Source organism: Hesperophylax consimilis, chromosome 26, assembly GCF_061612785.1.
Source record: "Hesperophylax consimilis isolate HC1 chromosome 26, BYU_Hcon_1.0, whole genome shotgun sequence".
NCBI lineage: Eukaryota > Metazoa > Arthropoda > Insecta > Trichoptera > Limnephilidae > Hesperophylax > Hesperophylax consimilis.
In genome coordinates this window covers 22,553,561-22,580,536 of record NC_142861.1, presented here as the reverse complement: position 1 = coordinate 22,580,536, position 26,976 = coordinate 22,553,561, and the positions used below count along the sequence as shown (strand labels likewise).

Below are 26,976 nucleotides of genomic sequence, written 5' to 3'. Positions count from 1 at the left end.
TAAATGGGATATTTTGCACTAGACAGTTTTTTTTAGGCCTGATACTTTATTTTTTTCTAGGCTTATAAAAGGTCTTATCAAAAAAATGATCGATTGCTGACAAGCCCAAGATGTGTTCTACTTGCAGTATTTAATTAAAGCATCTGTAGTATTTCTAAGCAATCAAATTTTCAAACCAAAAACATCTGATTTTGCATTACTTGGTATTGGATCGCCTTAAGCTTCGCCTGCAACATTGGGCCCGGTCAGTCTTGGAGTCCTTGGATGGGTGACCGCTTGGGAACACCGCGTGCCGTTGGCTTCTTTTTTTAAAAATTATATTTTGTTGTACTACTTAGTGATAATAATAAAGATTAAGATAAAGATTGGATTATTTCTATAGCGCCGTTTTCGTGAGAAAATCACCTCAAGGGCGTTGATAAACTCCATCTAAGATTTCGCGCTTGCCAACGACCATACCATGTTGAACACACCGGTTCTCGTCCGATCACCGAAGTTAAGCAACATTGGGCGCGGTCAGTACTTGGATGGGTGACCGCTTGGGAACACCGCGTGCCGTTGGCTCAGTTTTTTTGTTAATAATGTTGTTAATATATTTTTTGAAGAATACCTTGACATTTATAACATTGATCAGTAAAAAAGTTTTGTTTCGTAACCGAAATATATGTATAAATTCTAGAGTAAGATTTTACTCAATTTTACGGGTTAAAAACTGTTTGCAGTATTTGTAATCTTAGTGGAATCATAAATCCTAAAATTAAAATTAATGGTGCCACAAAGTTACTATAAAATGATTGAAGAAGAACTTAAATCTTTTATTAATACATTTTGAAAATTAATTTAATCATATTAATTGTAAACTTGCAAAGAAATTAACGTTTTCCTTCACTTTCATACTGTTATCATTAAAAGCCATAATTTCAAAATATGCGCTTTTGCGACTAGCGGCGGAAATTCAAAACTTTCAGTTAATGTTGCCATCTAGCGGTGGAAAACCTTCACCATTACCTGGATAAAGCCACATGTTAACGGATCAGTAAATACCAATATGCAAAAAGTGTTTATCATTTCTTTAAACGAATCAAAAGTGTCATCAATTTTGCGTATTTTGCTACATGGTGCTGTTATTTTATTGAAAACTTTTAGCAGGATGGATAAAGTAGTTCCGTAGTCCTTTCTTTGCGCGAAACAGAATGAGAAAAAGGTGCGCGTCCTGACTAAAAAGTTAATAAATTTCGTTTTTGTTTGCATGTTCGCGCCTTGTATTTGATGTCGCTTTTTTGTTTAGTGCCTGATTTTTGCTTGTTGGAAGTATATTTTAGTGTTTTTTGGGCACGGGCCTTATCTCCTAGCTGTCAAATTCGAGTTTGCGCACTAAACGGCCCAGGCCGAGCGAACTGCCAATTTTGTTTTGTTTTCAAACGCCAGTCGCAAACTGTCATGGCGCCGCGCTGAAAACTGCGGTTATGTCGGTTAGGCTAACATCTCGCGCGGGATTTGCACGCCGTGCGTGCCGCTCGAGGGAGGGCTAGTGGAAAGTGCGCTGAAGAGAGCATAAAGCCGGCATGGCCGTGATCGGTGGGAAAGGTTGCAAAGTTACGACGCGGGAAACGCACCATTGCGATGATAGTTCAGAGAGTGAAAACGAATCCGAACCCGCGAAGGTTTTTGTGCGGAAGATCTCGACAAAACAGAGTGTCAGTGCGCTGGTGAGTAACCCCAACCTTTATCAACATTTTAAAATTAAATTTAGTAGGTTTTTGTGTCATATTTCGGTGGGCGTAGCCTTTATGTCAGCCGGTCATCTTCCCGGGCTGGGTTTTCAGTGGAAGTCGTTTAAATGGAAATGTATGTCGCTTGGCGCACGTTTGCTAATGCCGGCTCATTACTATGACTGACCGATATTCTAGATATTAGTAGTGCCATAAATTATTTACGATCTAGATAATGATCAAACGAACCAATATGAAGCTTAACCATGCTGATTATTACGAAGCTTACTGAGCTTATTATTTATTAAAAATATATACTATTTCACATCATTAATATCACCACCCGGAAGTACGTAGGTAACTATTCTGAAACATTTGGGTGCATACTATTGGCAACAAAAAGGATGTTTCATTCATAAAAATATTATTTGCATGAAAATTGAGTTGAAAGATCACTTAACTTATTAATTATTAGCGCAAACTCGTCAAAAATCACTGGATGAACACTTTCAAATGACCATCGTTAATAAAAATTAAGAAAACGGTTAAAAAATAAAACAAAGAAATACACATTTCATTTACAGAATTATTAATTAATTCATTATCAAATTATAATAATTTTCTGATTAAATAATAAATGATTATGTACCTACTTGCATGTCTGATTTTTTCTTCAAACAATCACTTCCAATTTTGAAAATGACTCTTAAATTCAAAGAAAATTTGAGTTATTGAACGTGAATTCACGCAGGAATAATTAAAATTTCAATCACAGACAACCGAAAGTAGTATTTTTGATTTGATGTTTAAATTCTTACTTTTCTCATTATGTGACATTTTTCTTTTTCCATTGAGAATGTTAGGGTGCATTCTTAGCATTTTATCAAACTGTTAATAATTATTAAAAATGTATAATATTTCATGGTGCGAAACGAATGGACGATAAATAATAAATCAGGACGCCCAAGGAAATCATGGTGCAAATAAGTAAATCAAATATAAGCAAACTTCTATTTATTTATTATATTTACTATATAAGTACATTTTTGTTTATTTGTTACAATATATGATCAAATATTTCAAGACCCCTCTTCCATAGACCCTTTCCATTATATTATCAAAATGTGTAAAGGAAAAAATATCGAGAATAATGTCAAGAATTCTACAAAATAATTAAAAATGGATATTGACTTCTCACACCCAATTTTAAAACAACACAAATGCAAAACCATTATATTTACCAAGCCATAAAAAATACATGCATCCCTTCTAAATTGCGCTGTTTTATCAACCAACCAGAACAAATAAATTCCACTGTGACAACCATAGCACTAACTATTCGTATCACTCCCAACTAGCGCGATTTCAGCGAACTGACAATACATATACGGACCTTTTCCACTGTGAAACCATAGCACTAACTATTCATATCACTCCCCACTAGCGCGATTCCAGCGAACTGCCAAAACATTTGCAGACCTTTTCCACTGTGAAACCATAGGATTAACTATTCATATCACTCCCAACTAGCGCGATTTCAGCGAACTGACAATACATATACAGACCTTTTCCAGTATAACAACCATAGCACTAACTATTCATATCACTCCCCACTAGCGCGATTCCAGCGAACTGCCAATACATATACAGACCTTTTCGATATATTTAAAACCTCTCCATCCTACATCAAACCAAAAATAATTAGTTGTTTATGTAACTGATATGGTTCTGTATTATGTTTGTAAAATGACAAATATTAATTGTACTGTTATGATATTTCTGTATGATGTTCTGTACATTTTCAACATTTTATTTCGACGTATTAAATTTGTAAAAGCCTTATTGGCGTTAAATAATTAAAATAAAATCGTGACTCCCTTATCATGCACAAAGGTTCCACTTTTCTGATAAGGGGCCCACGACCAAATGTGACAATGTAAAATATATAATGTGACTCTTATTCTTTATATTACAACAATTTTTTTTTTTTAAACTTGAGTCAAGTCATTAGAAGCTTCACAATAACAGAATAGTGTCTTTGTATGAATGAACCAATTTGTTAATTTGTTCGACGTGAACTGTTGTTTGTACATTAACGATCTGCTTCAGCGAACTCGGAAATGATGACGAAATGTCGACATCTCAATGTTTAAAAATTCAGCCTGCGTATGTTTGTGTTCGCATATCTCGAAAAGTAGTCTAACGATATCGCTGAATGGTGGAAGAAGTCGGAGACACCTGAGAAAGACAGGGTCCACTAGTTATAGATAAATCCTTTATCGATCGACCGTGCTGGGTAAATAAATACCCAGGACTATATTGGACTGTAATATACACTTATATACATACAACTGGTCGAACAAAATGTGGTAATAAAGTGGTTTAAAAAAAATTTAGGAGCTTACTTTGATATTTTTAAAGTTTGTAAACCATATGCAGAAGAAAATATGATTATTATTTATTAATGTATTTAAAAAAATATGCTAAATATAGTGGTATGATTTCAATACGCCAGAACTCACCGTCAGACAGATTTAAAAAATCCTTAGTTCGTTTGTTCCTCTTTTGGCCGCCTACAAAATAAGTGGAAATCATTTTATTGCTATTACAATAATCGTATCCGTTGACAGGTACGTACTGTACTTAAGTAAGGTACTCACCTAACATCCACTGAGAAATATAATCCCTAGAAGTGATATAAGCCGATTTAAAACAAAACGGATGTCGAATTTACAAAAGACCCATAGACTTCTAGGCACCCGACAGCAAAATAAATTGATTATCTGTTCAAGAATCAAAAGTATCACATATTTCAATGAAAAATGCCCCGATGAACTAGCTTCTTTGTTTCCTTCGGCACCTATGCACAATCGGGTAACACGCCAAACGCATACCCAACATTATTTTTGTAGACAGTTGACATTTATCACATAAGATCGGGTCGTTTTTACGACTCGTTCTTGAACTCAACAGTTGTGTAATGATCCTCAATATGACAGGTAAATTATTGAATATCGAGTTATTACGCTATGTAGTTGGGTACTATTCACTTACCCCCTCATTAATAAACATGTTTTAAAATTTACACTACTAATAAACAACTACTATTGTAGGGTAAATGATTGTTTATCAGTTGTGTAAAATATAGAGCAAGTTTGTTAGTAAGGCCCTTACACACTTAGGTGAGCCTTCATAATATATAGTAGCGCGACATCACCTTACCTTTTTTTATACAAGTTATCATCCACGGATTGATGTATACAAGTTACATTAATCCGCCATAATAATAGGTCCTTCAATCTGTATATCATTCAATAAACTTGACGGCCGGCATAGTCCAGTGGTAACGCATTGGACTGCCATTCCGAAGGTCGCGGGTTCGAACCCGGCGTGCGCAAATAAATTTTATTTGATTAATTTGTGTTATTTCACAATTAATTAATTAAAATAATATATAGTATATTTGCGGCACGTTCCAGAGTGGAAGATACTACCAGTATCGCCCTGGTGTAAGACCACCATTCAGAATTGAAACGTTGCTCCAAGTGGCTTTAGCCGTGTTTAGTGACTAGATCTGAATAGCCAGGTACTTCCCCACCTTCCTCTTTCCATTCCCCACTTACCTTCAGCCTCACAACATCCCCCAATTGGGGATGCCATAGTCTCACTGGCTCCAGACGGGAGCAGTTGGGACTCTTGTGAGGTATTCACTATAAAAAAATAAAAAAAAAACTACATTTACCTTTTAAAAGCCAGCGTATCCTTAAGGATACGTTTAAAAAATCATTTCACCGAATATAACTAGTTATTCTGGGGAAACTACATTTAGATTGACTATAGGTAGATTTAATTCTCATGTGTAATAGTAACTATGTGTACTATTTTTACATAAATCCATTTGAATTTCACTTTTGTTTGAATGAATGAATATATAAATGAATGAATCAAGTGGAATCTTGGAAGTGGAAATTAATTCACTCACTGACATCCGATCGAGCTGAAACTCTACAAATAGAGTCGTTGTTGATGACAATACATTCTGTAAAATTTTGGTGGTACTCTTGCACACACACACGCATTAATCTGAAATTGGATGACATTATAAAATTCACAGTAGTTAATATACGAAATAAATCTCGGTACCATTCAATCGGGACTTGGTTTAAGTGATAGCACGGTTGATTCCAGTCCCGGGGAGAAAGGTTCAATCCTCTGTCAAACCATTTTTTTTAAAGACTCTTTAAAAGTTCACAGCAGCTAAGAGCTAGTCCCATTGTTAAAAATAAATGTACTGTAGTAAAAAAACTTTGATGAAAAAGTTATGACGAAAATAGAATCAGATGACACATGGCGAAAATTTTGTTTAAGTTACCTACCTCGCACACAAAACGTGAAATAATATTGGCGTAGCCGGTAGGATTAGTATAGTTGAGCAATAATTTCACCAGAAGTAAGTATAAATTGGGCTCACTTTCCTCACTCATTTCTCACTTGGCTCGCCCACAACACACCTCTACCGATATCTCTTCTTGTCTACCAGCGTAGATCATGCTCGCATAATTTCATTAGGGGACCCGGAGGTACTTAAGCCTATTTTTTTCAAGGATTAGAGAGGGTACTTAAGCCATTAATATAATGATAAAATAATCCATTAGTTATTGGTTATTACAGTTACAACATAATATAATATTATTATATCAGATGATGACTGACGAAAATAAATCGATCGAATCAAGGTCAACTGCATTTAAGCATCGACCTGGACAGGTATTTTTTTTACAGATGGCGCATTATCAATCTATTTTCCTTTGCGATAAGGTATTATTTTCGTAATAACCCCTAGAGCATTTTTGTGAGATATTTCTCCTAGATTTCAAACCCTCATAGGGTATTTGTAGAAGATATTTCTCTCAGCCGAAATTTAGAAAACACATTTTTGTGTTTGAGGAATATGCAAGAAAACTTTCACTTCACTTTTTATCTAATAAAAAAATTATAATAATTCAAAGAGAATTCCCACAATAATTTGACGACAAATTGAGTTGTTTGTGCGAGGTTCCTTTGTGATAATGTATTTGTTCTAGCATAGAGCCGATCATTATTATATACGATTTAGTTTAATCCTTACCTACCCCCTGAATCCGTCCGAACCTCTGTCACCAGGAAACAGAAAGTAACGGTCAGTACCTTTTCTACCGCGCAACCGACCACAGGTTGCGAATTCAATTCCAGGTTACGTGCAATTTGCCGTGAAATTTTTGTGCTTCAGAGAGAGGGAACATAGAGGGTACCAAATACAAGGTAGGGCTTTTCAATATTCTGATGGCATTAAAAAAATTTAAATTTGAGTATATTTAGTTAATTAATTAATGCATTTAAGATGTTGAGTATAAAATAAACCAGTAGTTGAGTTCCATCTTCAAACTTTTTTATGTTTACAAGTTAGGAAGAAAGTAGATATTTAAACTATGAGAAGCATCATCAATAGAGAACACCACGCTTTCAGTTTGAATACAAAAAATGAACTAAGAGGCTCGCAAAAATTTTGAAATAATTTTACGAAACAAAATTTATTTAAGTTAAAAAAGTGAAGTTGCAATGACTTTTAAAATATTTACACAATAAAAACCACCGGTAATCGTCTTTTAAAACTTTATGCTTGCATTTAAAATTTTGAAATTTAAACTATATAAATCATCTGCTTTAATTTTTGTTTTTATGTTTAAATAATTATTTTTATGTTTAAATACGTTCAAAAATAGCGGAAATGAAATGTGAGAATTTTTCTCGCTCTTCGGCATTATGACTGTTCTTTACATTGCAAAGTATCAGAGGCTCTAGGGGTTAGAAATGGTTCATGGCTCATCTCGCTTGTTTCTATTGTGAGTCTGAAGGGACTGACGAGAGGAAATCGGAAGATTGGAAAGTACCTGGCTATTCAGATCTGATAACTAAACACTGCGATTACAAATAATTATAAATAATTAATTTTGCCTTTTAGGTTCGTCTTACAAGAATTAGGACGCCAGTATAATACAAATTATATGGGGTATTGAATTCTTATTAATTTTACAGTATCAAATTTTCCTCCAGCAACTCCTTAACGAGAGTTTTAATTATTCCGAGTTTTGTTACTCTATCGGATTACCCCCGGTGTCTTAGATCCGGCGACACGGGTAAGGGGTGCGATATTATTTGATTAATTAAGCTATATTTTCATTAGGTTGAACCATCCAGAATTTGGAAAATGATTTTGAAATTGGAAAATGATTTAGAAGACTGAAAGCATTTCGATTGAAAACAATAGAATTAAAAATTATCGGCTCACGAATAACCTGAAAATATATTAGAAAATCTCATACTACCATCATAAAAATGCGAAAAATGTTGCCAGTGCAATGATAAAGGACTTACAAAGATAACAGAGGATTGAACCCTCGACGCTTGGATGGGAATCCGACGCATTTTCCCACTCGGCTACTTACCGGTCAAATTAAAACTCCGCATTCCGAATTTCTACTGATGTGTATGTAACATACTTCCTACGAAAACTTAAAGAAAATATACATATTCAATTTTTTTAAATGTTTATAGTTTTCCAATGTGTTCTGGACCATCATTTCAAATTATGAAGGAAGGGAAAGTGAATTTATATGTTAATTTTATTAATAATTGTATGAAAGATTGGAGTTAGAAGTTCAGACTTGGAACATTTGCCGAGGAAAGTTATGAAATTCCCTCGATAGAAAAGAAATAACAATTTTTTTTATTAAAAACACGTCCGGTTATATTATTTAACGTGTTGTAGGTATGAAAAAAATCACAATGTTTCTTTAAATGTTACTTGAGACATGTGTCGAGAGATTTTCGCTCAGTTTTAAATTTGTAAGTCACGCTTTACTAAATATTTTCGCTCACGTCTATGATTTATGGTAAATTTTCTTTAAATATTAGCGCGCTCCCTCTATCATTTTAATTTACATATCTCCCTTTCAAAACATATTCTATTTTTTTTAATTCTTACTATGGAAGAGTTATAACGATATAGTTGAACCTACCTATAAAAGACTATGTAAAGTGCTGCAAATATTTTAATTTAAAAAAAAATCATAATTTCGGAGATTTATTCTTAGTATCGTCCCGAAGAAATACTACGATTCTGATTCCAAGCATTGGTTTAAATTACTTTAATTATATTGGAGGACTAGATCTGTGTGTTTGGGTACTTATCAACCTTCATTTTCCTAATATTCTTCAATTTCGCACATCTTTAAGTCTGACAAAGTAACAACAATTATTGTAGATGACGTTGTCCCACTGACTCAGGGTAGTTGGTACTCTCATTATTATTATTTATTAATTATATTGCTCAAAATAGAACGGTCTAAAAATTAAAATCAGTGTCTCAGGACGGGTTGTTTCACAGAATTTTCAAGTTCTGTAAAGGTTCTATTTATGTTCTATTATTATATCATTATTGACCAGTTGCTTCAAAAAAATAGTAACAAAACTTGGATAGAACCTTCACAGAACTTGAAAATCAACTTTGAAATTATATGAATTGTTCAAATTCTGTGAAACAACCCATACTTAATGTAACAACAGAAACTTTTTTATCTATCAAAGAGTGTCACGGCCTGGGTTTGTTTTAAAAAAATCTACAGTTTTATTCTACGATTGATGAAATTTTGCACATATTACCTTAAAAAAAGAGGAAGGTCAATTATGATTTAAGATTTTCACGGCCAAAAATATTTTTGTTATTTGTTTTTGGGGTGTATTGCCGTGTTGCGCTAACTCCTTCTTTAGCCAACGTTTCGGACAGCATTGCAGTGTCCATCATCAGGGCAGATGTGTTATGTGTTTGGACACTGCAATGTTGTCCAAAACGTTGGCTAAAGAAGGAGTTAGCGCAACACGGCATAACACCCCAAAAACAAATAACAAGAAGGAAGGTCACTGTCTACACGAGACTTTGGAAACTATCCCCCCAAAAGCAGTCTTTCAAAATAATACGAAAATTACTCTCTACATCTTATTTAAAAAAGTTTGCGTAAAGCCCTGGGACTTCAGCTGCCATAAAAAATATTAGCCATTTCCATTAGCGTTAGCATATAAAATACATTAATTTATTTAGATGAGACATGAAGCAAACAAATAGGTTCCAGTTTTTTACCTCCAACGAAAGCTCCCAACGATCTAACTAAAACTATCTGGTGTACACGCACATTTATCTCGTTCTAATAGTGAAACACATTCCGACGAGATATTATTACGCTATATCGCATCCAATTGGATAGTGTATCTGTTTTCATCAAAAATCAACTAGGGGACAAGTATCTGTATATAATCATACATTCATTTTATCAGTAGTTATCTATTACCTTCCTCGAATCATCTGAAGATAACTCACAGAAAGGTTGTTTTGGTAAGTAATCTAATCCGTGTTATCATAATCCATCTGCAAAAAACAGCTTTGATTTAATCAGCCTCTATAAAATGCAGTTTTAAGCGATCAGTTTTATCAGAATTTATCAGTATAACGGAGTTTTAATTAAATTAATGTTTTCAGAAGTATTCTGTATAAATAAGATTTTATTTGATCACAGTTATCATAATACATCTATATAGGAGAGCTTTATTTGTTTCAATGTTATGAGAAATCATCGGTGTTGAGGAACTTTAATTTAATCAATGCCATGATAGCAAAATACATATGGTTTAGGCGAACTTTATTTGAATTAATGTTATCAGAAATTTGTAATCGATGTCATGATGGCAAAATACATCTGTTTAGGCGAGCTTTAGGCTGGCCGCATACATACGTTTTCCGTATTCGATTTCCGAATTCGTTTTCCGTATTCGGAATTCCGTGAGACTAGCGCAAACGTTCGTTTTTCTTCATTCGGAATGTATAAACGTCAGTACCAGTGTTGCCAACAAGGGCGATATATCGCCATTTAGGCTACTCAGAGCGAGAATCGGCGCCGAAAATGAAATTAATTTTTCCCCAATGTCCCACCTAACAGCAAATTCGGCTACTTTACGCTACCTTATGTATGAGAAACGGCGATATTAGGTCAAGATCCGTTGGCAACGCTGAATTACTGAACGGAAATTTCCGTTCGTTTGCGTCGGCACAAACAAACTGTATGCAATAGCTGCGTTCCACATGACGTCATTAGGTTTTTTCCATTCGGTTTCTCCGAACGCGCCGGCTCGCATTGTGTAAGGAATAAGGAATTTGTAAAACGAACGTGTGCGGCAGTTAATATATTTTCTACTGATTCCGTGCATTCGGATGTCCGAATACGGAAAACGAATTCGGAAATCGAATACGGAAAACGTATGTATGCGACCAGCCTTATTTGTATTAATTTTATCAGAAATTGTCTGCATTTAGGAACTTCAATTTAATCAATGTCACTATAGCAAAATACACATTTTTAGGGAGGCTTTATTTGTATTAATGTTATCAGAAATCATTTGTGTTGAGGAACTTTTTTTAATCAATGTATTAATGTTATCAGAAATCATTTGTGTTGAGGAACTTTAATTTAATCAATATATTAATGTTTTCAGAAATCATCTGTATTGAGGATATTTAATTTAATCAATGTCATGATAGCAAAATGCATCTGTTTCGGCGAGCTTTATTTGTAATGTTATCAGAAATCATCTGTGTTGAGGAACTTTAATTTAATCAATGTATTAATGTTATCAGAAATCATCTGTATTGAGGATCTTTAATTTAATCAATGTCATAATAGCAAAATGCATCTGTTTCGGCGAGTTTTATTTGTATTAATGTTATCAAAAATCATCTGTGTTGAGGAACTTTAATTTAATCAATGTATTAATGTTATCAGAAATCATCTGTATTGGGGATCTTTAATTTAATCAATGCCATGATAATAAAATGCATCTGTTTAGGCGAGCTTTATTTGTATTAATGTTATCAGAAATCATCTGTGTTGAGGAACTTTAATTTAATCAATGTATTAATGTTATCAGAAATCATCTGTATTGGGGATCTTTAATTTAATCAATGCCATGATAATAAAATGCATCTGTTTAGGCGAGCTTTATTTGTATTAATGTTATCAGAAATCATCTGTGTTGGGGAACTTTAATTTAATCAATGTCATGATAGCAAAACACATCTGTTTAGGCGAGATTTATTTGTATTGTCGACATCTGATAAGCATGACTACCTTCATGTGCACTGCAATGTGCAGTATAAAAAGCAAGGTTTTAGAAGTTTTGAACGCAATTCAATATTGTCCATGATAATTCCTAAGTAAACCGTTGACATTGTAGATGCCTGCCTACCTGTCAAATATTTCAAATATAATTTTCAATACTATATTTGTCTTTGAGATATTTACAAAATATCAGCCGTCTTCTAGGGGTTAGTGGCATTTTATCATAATTTATCAGTGTAAAGGAACTTCTATTTATCTTGGTTTATTAATAATCCTTCCAATCCTTGCCTCAGAAAATATCCTTCCTCCTTGATTTATTCTTTGTGTTACGTAAAAGTATTACGAAACGGACGTTGGCAAGGAGCAGGATGCTTGCTAATAATAATAATTATAATAGATAATGACTCTTTAATAACGCATCATTACTGTTTCAAACATTTCATCTACCTACGCATCCTGGGAACCAGTTAAGTACTATATTTTTTCAGTGGAGTGCAGTATAATATTCACAATCGTATTCATAATCGGGGCATCTAGCGCAAGATTGACTTAGATTAACAAATTGGCGCAATTTAACTCGCATAATGCCTTTAGAAATTTAACGTGTTTTAATATTTTTTTGTTGATAGGCTTAATGCATTGTTTTGTGGTCAACTTTGATTTTGTATTGTCATTATAAAAGTGTTCGAAAGATTTGAATTTTGCAAATACTTTTACTATTGCAAAAGTCGTAATAATGATACTTTTTTTTTCCTTGAGGGCTAATGATTTTTCCCCCAAGTTAATATTAGGTCACAGGCAGGTATAAATTAGAACTTTTATTCCTTGAGGGTTGATGATTTTTCCCCCAAAAAAAATTTGGTCACAGGCAAGTATAAAATACATATTTTTTTCCTTGAGAGTTAATGATTTTTTTCCCCAATTAATATTAGGTCACAGGCAGGTATAAATTAAATCTTTTTTTTCTTAAGGGTTGATGACTTTTCCCCCAATTATTATTAGGTCACAGGCAGGTATAAAGTAGATCCTTTTTGTATTTCTTTGGCATTTAATAAGTAACAATTTCTAGACGTTAAGTTTTAAAACAGTTTTATTGTGCAGTGTACATTAATTTATGACATTTTTAAAACACACTTCGCCATCGGTTTTGACACATTCGTATCATGCTTTTAAATATATTTTACTTTTTCTTTTAAATGTCGATTTTCGCTATTTACTCTAGGCAGGTATCAATAATTTTCTCTGTTCTTTGTGTATGTTGTACTTAAGAGTATTATGTTGATTAATTTGGTTCCTATATTTTTCTTTGAAATTATTCTAGTAGGTGTAATTTAAGAAGGTGCACGGAAAAAACTGACATAAAATATTGATAATTTATTAAAAATTCGTCATTATTAAAAAAAATCTTCGTTTTCCTGTTAAAAACGGGACTGCAGACTTTTAATGAATGAATTGAAAGGTATCATAACAAATTATCAGTAAAGCACGAATATGTTGTAGGCAATCATTTGCAGAAAATAAACAAGTCGACTGTATATATACAGACTTTTCGAAGGCATTCGACAAAGTATCCCATAAACTACTAATCCAAAAACTATTTGCTCTAGGAATAAGGGATAACATGCTAAAATGGTTTAGTAGCTATTTGTCAAATCGTAAACTGTTCGTTAAAATAAAATCTTGGATGTCGAAAGCTTTCCGGGCTACCAGTGGCCTACCGCAAGGTAGTCACCTTGGCCCGGTTTTGTTCCTCATTTTCATCAATTCATATAACCAATTGCTTCAACGATGTCGAGGTATTGCTCTTTGCAGATGACGTCAAACTATACAAGAAAATAACTGATATAAATCATTGCCATATACTACAGTCAAATATTAGTAAGTTTAGAGATTGGTGCGTTCAAAATAATTTATTTTTAAATGTAGTAAAGTGCAAAACCTTGACTTTCTTCAGAAACAAAAATCCTGTTTTATTCGAATATTCCATCAATAACATAGCTTTAGAAAGAGTCACGGAAATGAGAGATCTTGGAATTATTTTGGACGAAAAACTAAGTTTCACCAATCATATCCATCAAATTGTGAACAAAGGTATGAAAACACTAGGCTTCGTATTAAGAACAACTAAAAACTTTAATTCTTTGCAAGCCATTAAACTATTATACGTATCTCTAGTAAGAAGTCTAATTGAATATAACTCAGTAGTTTGGTCTCCATCTTATACAATTCACATTAACAACATTGAGCGAATACAAAAAAAAATTCTACGTTTTATAAATTTTAAATTAAATATCCCTGTCGAAGACTTAAAATACAATTTTTTATTAAATACTCTAAAAATACATACATTAGAAGATAGACGTAAAATAAACGATTTAACGTTCTTATTCAAAATACTTAACTCTAAATTCGACTGTTGTGAACTCCTGCAACTTATAAACATACATACACCCACAGTAACAACACGACAAAATACAATATTCTACAGCAGCACACATAAGCGTAACTACATTGCCTCTGGGCGTTAAATAAATAAATAAATAAGAAAATAAATCGGAACACTTGTTCTTAAAAAATATAATGTTTTCGCATTTAGTCCCTTACGTGAAAACGTTTTCAGATATATTCTGAATGACTAATATTTTATTAGAAAACGGGCATGCAGTCACATTTTGATTAATCAACAACAGTTTTTTGATTAATCATCCGTACTCATTTTTCTCCGCAAATAATGCTCTCTAGTTTTTTTCATGTGTATTGTGTAATTCCGTCTGTCTGCAAATCTGGCAGTGTAACATAATGGTACGTAAAATTCGCGCCCGTGTAATTTCATCACGTTACCCACACTAATTTCTTTCTGAATTAGTCGAGAGCAGAGTAAGTACCTATCACGAGGTTGGCTGAGGTGAAACAAGCAGCGGTATATAATAGAGCGTCCGGATAATGCGGGGATGACAGGGAAGTGTCCAATTATATAAATAGTGGACCATTTGTTATTCTGTGCCCGGATTATGAGCCCGAATTGAACGGGAGACAAGGAGGAGATGGGATATGCGAGGATTCTTCCCGTACTCAGTTCTCCTCTCTATTACCTCAGACTAAATCGATGGATAAATACATTTTTATCTCCGGGATACATTTATTTTATTATTTCTTAAATTTCGCAAAAGTAAAGTGTGCAAAAGTAAAATGAAAATTGTATGAATATATCATAATTTCATACGTATATTTTATTTTAATGGTATATTTAATTAGCTTTTTATAACACTTATAAATGAAAGAAAATGTCAATATTCGTAGTTTCAGTTGGTAGTTTATGTTTTTTATTGTGTTATTTTTGTGTAATACTCAATAAAAAACAATCATTAAAAAATATTACGTAATATAATCAGTATCAATGGTGTACAATGTGCGTGACGCTAAAACTCAGAAACGAGTCTCGGTACGATCAAGGGAGATAAATTGTGTGGTAGCCCTCTATCCCCCATCCATGAAGAAGGTTATCGTTTTTACCTGAAAGGCTTGCTTTTAAAGATATAAGGGCTGGAAGTTGGAAGCTGGAAGAACAGTCCAGAGCATTCGAGAGTATTAAATAAACTTTTAGTAAATTCGTAATCGTGACAATACATTGGAATCTCTAAATAATACAGGGTTTTCCAATAAGAGGTGTTATTTTGATATTCAATCGTAAAAGATCAATAGTTTCGTTGCTTGTGTAGCACGTAGTTTTGTTAAAAGTAAACGTTGTCCAGATTAATACCATTCAATTCCGGCCATAAAAAATCATTAATCATCTCTCGATAGCGCAATCCATTCACCGTAACTGTTGCTCCAGCCTCATTTTCGAAAAAGTAAGGTCCAATGACTCCGCCGGACCATAAACCGCACCAAACAGTCACACATTGAGAATAAAGAGGCTTTTCAACAATGACTCTTGGGTTTTCCGAGCCCCAGATGCGACAATTATGCTTGTTGACGAAGCCACCGAGGTGGAAATGGGCCTCATCACTCAAGATGATTTTCATTTTATTCACTCAAGTGAATTTTAATAATGTCAATGCGTTGTTGAAGCGTGTATCGTTCCATTTTTATCAACGGCGTAGTTTCTACTTGTCAAATGTTAAAAAATGACAGCTTCAAAAGTAACATCTACCGAAATAGCGGGCTATTCAAAATAACATCTCTTATTGGAAAACCCTGTATGAAAAAATGTCGCTATCTGCGTCTGTCTGTTTGTACGCTTACTTCTTCTAAACTATGCAACGGAGTTTGATAGAGTTTTCACTATCATTTAGAAAAATTTTTCGAGAAGGTTTTATATTTATGATACATGAATATTTTATTTATTGAAAGTAGAGAAAAGTTGAGCAACGCCGGGTCAGCTAGGAATAAATTTAAAAAAATATTTTTAAGTAAAAAACCATTACGTATTTTGCTAAGCATAGATGTTTCGTCGGAAATTTACAATTTTTATTTCATCTAAAATGGATAAAAAGCGGTTATGCAATATAATTTAGTGGCAATTACACTCCACATATGTGTGCGCTAGGCCATCGATAGAATAGCATCTAAATGTGAGAAATGAAGGAACGTTATTGGCTCTATACTGTCTGCACATTTACGACTTGAATATCCCTTCAGGTGGGTTTATTACCTCCTGAGAGATAGGTTACATTGTTACATTAGGTTGACTGAATCTATGAGTTTAAACCGTAAAAAAACAAAGTATTTTTTGCTACAATACACCTATTTTTATTAACAGATTTAATTAAAAATATACCTATATTTTTTTTGTTTGACTGAGGATTGAACCTACTTTCCCACGGATAGGAGTTAACAACGCTCACTCACACGTAAGCTAAATTCTAATTGTATTGTAGCGACATTTAAATAAGGAGTAAATATAAACTGTACATTTTATTTATTAAATTTAATGTCATCCAATTTCAGAAAAATGCGTATGTGCGCGCTTATGCGCGCACGAGTGCCACCAAAAGTTGATAGAATGTACTGTCATCAACAACGAGTCTATATGCCAAGTTTCAGTTCGATCAGATATAGAAAAGGGGGTTACCACCCTCTTTCAAGATTCCTCTTCATTGATTAATTCAATCAAGAAAACACAATCGAAATTCTAATAGTTGTATTAAAATTCCAACCATTAGTGTTAAAATTGTTGTAGGTATTTTATCAACCATTGAAAAATCGTCGTACCTATCCGAGAATATGATGTGTCTATAAAACGAGAGATATGTGAATACACTAGACACTAGACTATTAGAAGAAGAATCTGCTTTCAGATAGTTTGTAAAAAAAATCAATTTTAAAATTTTTATTTTTTATTTCAAGTCCGTGTCATTCTGCCCACGTATGACGTTACGTATTCCAATGCACACGTATGACGTTACTTATTCCATCCGTAGTGTGTCGGTCGAGCTTTGCCGAGAGCTTTTGCAGCCGACAAAGGCGCAATTAAATCAATACCGGCCACTCCACAGTACAGTGCTGGGTAAACAAATTACTCACAGCAAATATGTAGCGTGAGATTATTGTATACACACGTTTACTCGTACAGTGTGACTACTATAAGTACTATACTGTGTGACAATCGATTTTGGAATTATAACTAAGGTTGACGTGTTGACATATCATTATAGAATATAATTATAACTATCCATGAGCCAAAACGTCAACCTTAGTAATTATTCCAATATATATATGATATATACGTAAAGTCTGGAAACTCGAATCTACATTACATTTAGGATGGGTTGTTTCGGAGAACTTGAACAATTCTTCAAATTTCAAAGTTTTGTGAAAGATACTTTTAAGTTCTGTTTTTATTTCAGTTCTGTCAAGAAACTAGCCTATAATGATATAATAACAGAATTTGAATAGGACTTTCACAGAACCCGTAAATGAACGTTGAAATTTGATGAATTGTTCAAATTCTCCGAAACAACCCGTCCTTAGTGTCCATTTTTCGGTTGAACTTTATTTGATTTGAGCTTTTATTTTTGAGTAAATCGAGTCTGAAGTCGGAAATTTTGGGTATTTTTTGACATTACATAAACAAACTTCAGTTCGATGTTCACATAAAACGAACATTTTGTGACAATGAAAAGATATTAATAAAACTACAAAAAAAATATTTTACAAATGTCAAATCACATAGTATTTATACTAATTTTTCAGTGAATTGGGTTTCTGGAATTTTTAAAACGAGACCAAGCAACCTCAATTGTGACTTTTCTATGATATTATTATTAATATTCGATCCCATGTTATAAATCCTCGATTTTATATTAATTTGAACGAATTTTTATACTTTTTAAGGATATTTTATAAAAATTCTCAAAATTTAACGCCAAAAATATTAATAATAGTGTATTTCAGAAAGTATGCAAGAGTAGTGCAATCAAATACATTCCATACTAGTACCCCGCGGTGGCTCAGTCTGTCTGTGCAGATAGATAAACAATAGCCCGTGTTGCTTTTACGTCCAACAGATGGCGCTGTTTTTTAAAAAAAAAAAATTTTTACCTGTCACAGGTGAAATCTATATAATATGTGTGTGTATATAAAAAAAACACGCGTATTCGAATGCAACATTGTGTCCAAATTTCAATGAAATCCGTGAAGAACTTTCGGAAATTTAAGATTTTGACAAACAAACGAACAATTATATTTTTTATTTTTGTAGATTTCGAAATAATAACAAAAAATAGATAAAACAACAATATATACATAAAATAAAAACAGAAAGGAAGTGAACGTTTATGGAGGATATTCGACTGTCTCCCGTCTCCAGAGGGCCATGAAAGGAGACTCCATCGAGGCAACCACTGCAGTGATGATGGTATTCTTCGATTGGCGCCATGAGCATCCCGTGCGGTGGTGGAGAAGTATTCTGAAAGAGTGCACTCGTCCCTCAAGAAAATTTACGTTTATGGAAGATATTCGACCATCTCCAGTCTCCAGAGGGCCATGAGGGGAGACTTCATCCAGGCAATCATGGCAGTGATGATGGTATTCTTCGATTGGCACCATAAGCTTCCCGTGCAGTGGTGGAGAAGTGTTCTGAAAGAGCGCACTCGTCTATCGAGAACATTTACGTGCCGCAACAGTATCTCGGTCTATAATAATAAATGTAAAATAAATTTTTGCCACCAATCTTCTAAAAAATGTAATATGAATAGTAATTGAGGATAAAATAGCAACTGTAAACTTAACATTTCTAATAAAATTGTTTTTGTCTGAAGTTACCTGCCATTTAAGTACTGTTTCTTTATCTGTTTGAAAATAATAGGCCTAGGAAATTGGAACATAAAAGCTTTGTACAAGGTGTGTGGATTCTTCTACTTATTTTTTATCTGTGATTTGGTTTGTGGCACCTCCAGTATAGTTAAATTGCCAACCCTGGAATTTTTGTGAGACATCGGTTGCCTTCGGACATCTGCGAACGAATCACAATCGAGTTCAAATCGAAACAGCAATTCGTTCCTGGCTCAACAGCCCAGATCAGTGATAATCCTTTTGTCTGGTGACCGACGGATCCGCTCGATTTAGTCGCCATTAAATTTAATAAACTAGAGTCTTCATCATTGGACGAGGAGGATCGAACGAGGCGATTCTAGAACTGACGAGAAAATTATTTGTTGCATTTACAGCCGATATGAGTTGCTGTCACAGGCTGTCTTCAAACACTCTGCAATCGGTATCACATTCCAAGCTTGCCAAGGGCTCGTAGTAAGGGTTCAAAGCTTTTGTTACAGAGCATTAGTATTTTACAAAACAGTATTTTATTAATTATTGCCTCCTGATCCTGCAGTAACAAAGTCATATAGTACAGCGGCTTTGAGGTGATTATTTACAATAGCACTATACCGTGTTTTACCTTTTCGCGTTCCTCGTTACTGGGATAACGAACCGTTATATGCATAGTTAACATCGTTATTATTAACCCGTGCAGCGTTATAATCAGGGCTAGGTTATACAATCTAAGCCGTTAATACTGCTTTCCTACCGTTGTACAAGTCATATATAATCTGGTTGTTAGTAGTTATCGATTGATATTTTGTTTTAGCAGTTGACACGGTTTACTAAACACTACTATTTACAAATATGAACATCGTAAATCAAGATAATGTACGTTGTTTGTTTTTTCTGTGTCAACTGAAATGGGTGAACGATTTTTATGAGAATTCTATTTCATGTTCCCGTACATATGAATCAACTGCTTGTGAATTTAGTAATTGTAGGTAAGTAATTCCTTTTTAGAAATTAGTTATATTGCGAATGAGAGAAATCGAAATGATTACAAGAGCAATTAAAGAGATTAAGAAAGAGACGCGCAGATGGTTTGGAAATTTAGGTTTGATTTTTTAGGAAAATAATTATTTAATTTATCGGAATAAATTTGAGGGTTATACCCATTAATGTAATATTTAATCACTCAAGAAATGTAATATTCAAACCAGACGTGAAACAGAACAAGACGAAAATGGTTGAGGATAATATTGATAATTCTAAGGCAGAGAAAATAGAAGATCGACAAAAATGATGTAAGGCATTGTTCCGTTAAGATAGATATCCTGTGTTCGATTCCCAGTCGTCAGCGTTATTTTTATTTTTGTTTCTTGTTCTGTTCCGTGTTTCAATTACAATTATGTATTCAATTACTAGTTTAAACTGCTAATCCACCAAACGTAGCCAACCACTTGAGTTGCAGCGGTGTTGGTTATCCAATGAACCGGGGCGGTTTCCCGAATTGCTCAATTCTAATAAATTATTTTTGATCCAACGAAACAATCATACGTGTTTTACCTTAGTTCCCTTTGAACGTAATCAAATATTATGCCAACCGTGTATATATAAGAACAACAATTCACTCCCCTTACCCCTCAGTTGACTCGGTGCCCCACAGGTGTTTGGTGATAACTACTTTTGTACCGCGACGGGGGTTACGGTAGCAAGTGTGATTCTTTAACCAGCCCCCTTCTGCCGCCCGGGCATGCTATATTGCTTCCCGCACTCACCTTGAGTAATTCGTTAGGCAAAACCACCATTATTTTAACCCTTAAACGGTGTTCGGTTTATGAGACTCCTTTGCGTGTTACTTTAGTTAAATAATATATAAATACCAGCTTTTTGCCTTACGATATCAGCTTTTAATTTTTTTTCTCCTCTATGCTCTAACACTTATTTTCTTGATCTTGTCCTGCGCTACCTCAGCGGCCTTCGTTCATAGCAGGCCCAGCCTCTCATCGCACAGCGCAGCCTTAGAAGTAACTAACTAAGTAGCCGACCATCACGCCGTTTCCCAGGGGTAGGCAGAGAGGACGGACCGCCAAACATACCGGTTTTGGCACACACTCCTTGCCTCATTCACATTTATACATACGTCTCATACATACTCTTCTATTATTTTGCCTCTTGACTTGGCTCGACTCAAGTATCTGATTCACTTAATCGTTCCATATCTTCCTCGGGCGTTTCTGATTTCTGCTACCATTCGAATTTGCGAGGTTGAGGTTGTGATACCGTGTTGCCAGCTCCAACCCTCTGACCTAACATTAACGTATCATTTTTTATTTAAAGTGGTTTTCTGAGAGAAAACACTTACTTTTGCCTTTGCTTTTTTTCTGGAAGAAAACCACTTTAAATAAAAAATGATAAGTTAATGTTAGCTCAGAGGGTTGGAGCTGGCAACACGGCATCAAAACCTCATACATAAGCTCACATTTCACCACAACCTCAAACAACACATCTGCCCTGATGATGGACACTGCAATGCTGTCCGAAACGTTGACTAAAGAAGGAGTTAGCGCAACACGGCATAACACCCCAAACACAAATAACAAAAATACTTTTGGCCGTGAAAATCTTAAATCAAACATAATTGTTTATTGTTTATTGTGGTATTTTAAGTAGGTACATAGTTATCTATGTCCTAATACAATCCTTATATACATATACATATAATTATGGTAACATATTTAAAATGAATCAATCACATATTTTCTTAATTTAATTTTAAATGTTTTTATTTTTTCTTCTGATTTTATTTCTTCTGGTAGCTCTCCAAATATCTTCAACGCTCCGTACATCAATGACTTTTGACTCTGTGTTTTTTTCCTGAAGGGGAGTCTCAATTCATTTCTTTTCCTTGTCTCATGTGTGTGTTTGTTCTGCAGTTTATCAATTTTTCTTAGGAATTCACTAGACGTATGGCCATTGATTATCTTGTAGATTAAAAATATGGTATTAAAGTAAATAATTTGTTTAAATGACAAGATATTTAACTCCTTCAACATGTTCTTAATTTTTGTGTATCTATTTTTCTTCAATATGATTCTCATTGCTCTATTTTGTAGAATTGTCATTTGTTTCATTAAACCGTCGTTGGATAAGAATAGAATGCTGCTACAGTAATTTATGTGTGGTACAATAATTGCGTTGTACACATTTTTACTGGAAACTGTGTTAAGGAATCTTCTTATTCTTCCCAACAGTGAGATTTTTTTGGCAATCTTTTTAATAATTTGTTTTGTATTTTGAGCAAAAGTTAATTTGGAATAATTAATAATTAATTAATAATAATAACAAAACTTACAAAAAAACTTAAAAATAACAAACAAACAAGTTAACAACCAAACAGGTTAACAACCGTACATTTACAAGCAACAAACGATAAACAAACAAATTAACAACCCAAACAAACATACATAAAAACTTACTTACAAGTAATCAAAATTACAAACTAAAGAAAACAACAAATAAACTTTTCATGTAAGTAATATGTAAGAAGTTAAATTCTCATAGAAATTGTAAATAATTGTACGTTATGTATATCCCTGTAGATAAGCTGGTGCTGATGCTAGCATGCAATGCAGCTTTTCAGAAATTGCGGAAACTATGTTTTTCTTTGTTACAGTCTAATGATATACAGTTAGCAGGAATTGTTGCCATGTTTTGCCTCCTGGTTGTTCCAAACACGCTATCGACTTTATCAAATCGAGGCTCCGTTGCAATTTATTTACACCTGAGTACTGGCAAAATAGTATTGCATTATACTGTTTTTTGTGCAGGTCAAAGTCGGGTATGCATTATAGTCATAATCGATTTTTAATGATTTTTTTAATGTGACACATCACAATGGCTCTCTTGACTAACGTGTAAAGTTGGTGTAAATATGTCATGTTGTTGGTGTAAACTTGTCACCGATACTGTTCAATCTGTACATGGACGAACTCACCGAAAGGCTAAACAATGCAGAAGTAGGCTGCCACATCGGAGGACAGTGTCTGAATAACGTCAGTTATGCGGACGATATGGTCCTGATGACACCATCTATAAGAGGATTGCGCATTCTTCTGAAAATCTGTGAAGAGTATGCTGAAGAAACAAATATGTTGTATAACCCCGCTAAAACGGCTCTACTGGTCATAAGACATGGGCAAGGCCCGAAAAATATTCCTCCAGCTACCTTGAACGGTGTGAACTTGAAGGTGACCGAAGGAACTAAATACCTTGGACACATAATCACCAGTAATCTGATGGACGATGATGATATCGATAGACAAAGACGAGCTCTCAGCGTTAAAGCAAACATGCTCAGTAGAAGATTTCGCCTTTGCAGTACCGCAGTAAAAAGGAAGCTCTTCCTTTCCTTCTGCGCAACGTTGTACACGTGCGAACTATGGGCAAACTACAAAAAGAGTAGTATAGAAAGACTACGGGTCCAATACAACAACGCCTTCCGCACAATGTTTTCTCTCCCCAGATACTGCAGCGCTTCCAGTATGTTCACGGAGGGGCGTGTTCCCGGATATGCAACCCTTATTAGATCCAGGGTGGCAGGAATGGGGGAAAGGATAAGAAGCTCTGGAAATATCCTCACTATGGAAGCCCGCCTCAATTCATCCTCCAGCATTGACGCACACTGGAGAAAAATACTAGCGCCTAATATAGTCACGGCTCCCTAAAGGCTTCAACTTTCTATTATTCTATTAATTTTATCATTTTATTCTATTTTATTTTCAATTTATTCTGTTTTCTTTTCTTGGTTTTTCTGTTCTATCTTTTTGTTTTTGATTATAAATTTTTTTGTATCTCTATATGTAATGTGTGGGACTGCACTAACCTCCCCACATACCGGAATAAACACCTTTATTATTATTATAATACAGGGCCGGCCCTGTGCGGTCGCAAATGGAACGGTCCGCTTCGAGCACCGAATTACCAAGGCGATATAATGATTGTATAATTTTTATATATTTTCAAGAGTTTTAAAAATTCCAATATTCAAGTTCTCTTTTTTTTCAGTTTTTTCAAGTTCTGTTATTATTTCAGTTCTGTCAAGCAACTAGCTTATAATTATATAATAACAGAACTTTAATAGATCTTTCCCAGAACTTGAAATTTAACTTTGAAATTTGAAGAATTGTTCAAATTATAAAACAATTATTTAAATATAAAACTAATTAACTAACCATCACGCCGATTCTCCACAGGGGTAGGCAGAGATGACGGATCGCCAAACAACTCGGTCTTGGCACACACTTCCTGCCTCATTCATATTAATACATCGTCTCATATCTACATACTCTTCTATTATTATTTGTTATTTAAATATATACACAAAAATATCTATATTTCAAATTGAAAATTCGTTACCATTTAGAATAGATCCATTGCTAATTTTAATGAGAAAAGAGGCAAATATACCGCACATATCAATAAGTCCTGTAATACTTACACACTGTAATGGTGTGTCAATTTCATTAGAAAAGCATAATATGGCGTTGATAAATACATAAACTTTATCACAAGATTTTTTTTTAATAACTTTAATCAACATTGTATTTACAAACTTCCTTACAAAAAAATATACAACCTTCAAAAACAAACTTATAACTTTACAAACACACAAAAAACAACATACCTACTTACAAAACAAACGACCCAACAAGAACTATAAACAACAATTATTCTAAACAAAGCGTTCTAAAAATTGCAAAATTCAAAATTGGGTGATTATATTACCGACACTTCAACATAAAATATAACGCGAATACGATTGTAAAAAGTACATCGGCATCAGTTGTTAAAAATGGTCCACCATTTTCTCATTCTTGTTATACCAATACCACAAAACATTACTAAAAAACTCGTTTTATTTGCTTTTCATTAACTTATTCATAAAAAAATCGTTTTTCTACCCCGTGCTGAAAGTTAAGAATCAGTGTTACAAGTTCAGAAATAAGTCGAAATTTTTAGGAGAATAATTAACTATTTTTTTTAAGTTTCTTTGGCTAAGTTTATACATGATGCAAGTATAAAGCATAATATAAGTAAAACGTTTTCACATAGGTACCTCCTCACTAGGGCTTGTTCTAAAGAGGACTGTAGTTTAAAAAAAAAATATTTTTGTATTTGGTTTTTGTCGTCTTCATAATGTTTGCAAAGAGTTTTTAATTTTTCTTCTGTCAGGCTTCTAACAGAAATTTCCAGAATTGTGTTTAGTACTCCTTTTAGCCATACTTTTTTAATGTTGTTTATGTTGACAGTAATATGACGATAATACAATTATTACCGAATAAGTGTGTGTTTAGTCATCAATTTCTACCTCTTCCTCTCGAATGTATTGCCATTGTGTGCATTTTATGAATTTAATGAAGCATTTCCTTTTTTGCTTGTTTTGGTAACTGGCGATACCATAATAGTTGTACAACTCTAAAGAAATATATGTTAGCAAAATGTCCTTGAAAATATGATTATGAGTCATTCGACATTCTTCTGTCTTTATCTTTTTCGAAGGAAGATTTTTGTCGATTGTCAATGACATGCATATTATGATCTCTCCCAGGAACTAATATATTCGGTATTTTAAAGTTCGGTATAAAAGTTCTATCCTTAGCATTCTCAAATTAGTGCACGGAGTAAAATTAAATATTGTTAATTTGTTGAAAATCTGGTCAGTTTATTAGTTTTCCTGTTAAAAACTGGACTGCAGGACTTTAACGAATGAGTTGTCAGGTTTCATAAGAAACAAGTGTTTTTTTAAAAATTATAATGTTTTCGCATTTCGTCCATTATATTTATTAGGACAAGGCCACCTGCGTAAACTTGTGTTCAGATTTATTCTGAATGACTAATATTTTACTGGAAAATGGGCGTGCGATCGCATTTTTATCAGTATTTTGGTAAATCATCCATCCTCATTTTTCTCTGTGATACAGTTGATGTACACGGTTGATGTACAATTGATACAGTGTGATACAGTTGTAAAAAACACAAAATTTAGTTGTAGGAGACTACCTCAGTGGATATGCCACAGTCACTGACACTTCTCCGGACAGTAGGTCCTATTTTCAGTATTCATAAAAAATATTTATTTATTAATTTTTGGGAAATCGACAGTTTACATTTAATCGGTTTGTACATAAGTATTATATAGCCAAATAAAACCAATTATGGATTTCCTCCCTGTGACTTTACCTCTACTGAGACAGCATTATATGGAATAAGTAAATTAAATTTGTAAGAAAGGAATATCAATTAAAAAAAATATGCAAAACAAAAGATTATATAAAACGAAAAGTTTACAAAACAATACATTTATAGCCATGGAGACAGGTTGTACATATAAATCAAATTATAATAGAGACATAAACGTTATTCACAAACCGTCAGAGAAATATTCTTTTATGGACCTCTTGTATTTGGTAAGTTCGCAGCTGAAAATATCAATAAAATTTAAAAAAATGTTTTAAAACCACGAGTTTTTAATAATGTTTAGAACCGACCGGTTTCGCTTTACTCAAGCATCTTCAGGGTACAAATTATTACTAGACAAGAAGTACAAAGTGTGAGCTTATATATATAAAAAAAAAATTATATATTTTTTTTGAGGGAGACAACATTATATAAATATAACAAACATAGAGAAATCATACAATACATTTACAAAAGTCCAAAAGACATGAGAAAAACCGAAAGATAATTATGTAGACTAATGGATTATAATAATATATTTGGAGAAAAAAATAACTGAC

The 26,976-nt window shown here is 33.6% G+C and overlaps 1 protein-coding gene and 1 non-coding gene across 2 annotated transcripts in view; both read left to right on the top strand.

The window, feature by feature from the left end:
* Positions 1 to 445: 445 nt before the first annotated feature.
* On the top strand, positions 446 to 564 carry LOC149411308 (5S ribosomal RNA). The gene has a single exon (XR_016304964.1). It is a non-coding gene; the product is annotated as a 5S ribosomal RNA (ribosomal RNA).
* An 877-nt stretch (positions 565 to 1,441) lies between these two features.
* The window catches only part of LOC149411302 (diacylglycerol kinase eta), a 608,003-nt gene continuing 582,468 nt past the window's right edge, over positions 1,442 to 26,976 (top strand). Inside the window, exon 1 of the mRNA XM_089647677.1 lies at positions 1,442 to 1,709. Within this exon, the coding sequence (XP_089503803.1) occupies positions 1,566 to 1,709 (144 nt within the window). The 5' untranslated portion in view covers positions 1,442 to 1,565. The remainder of the gene's footprint in view (positions 1,710 to 26,976) is intronic.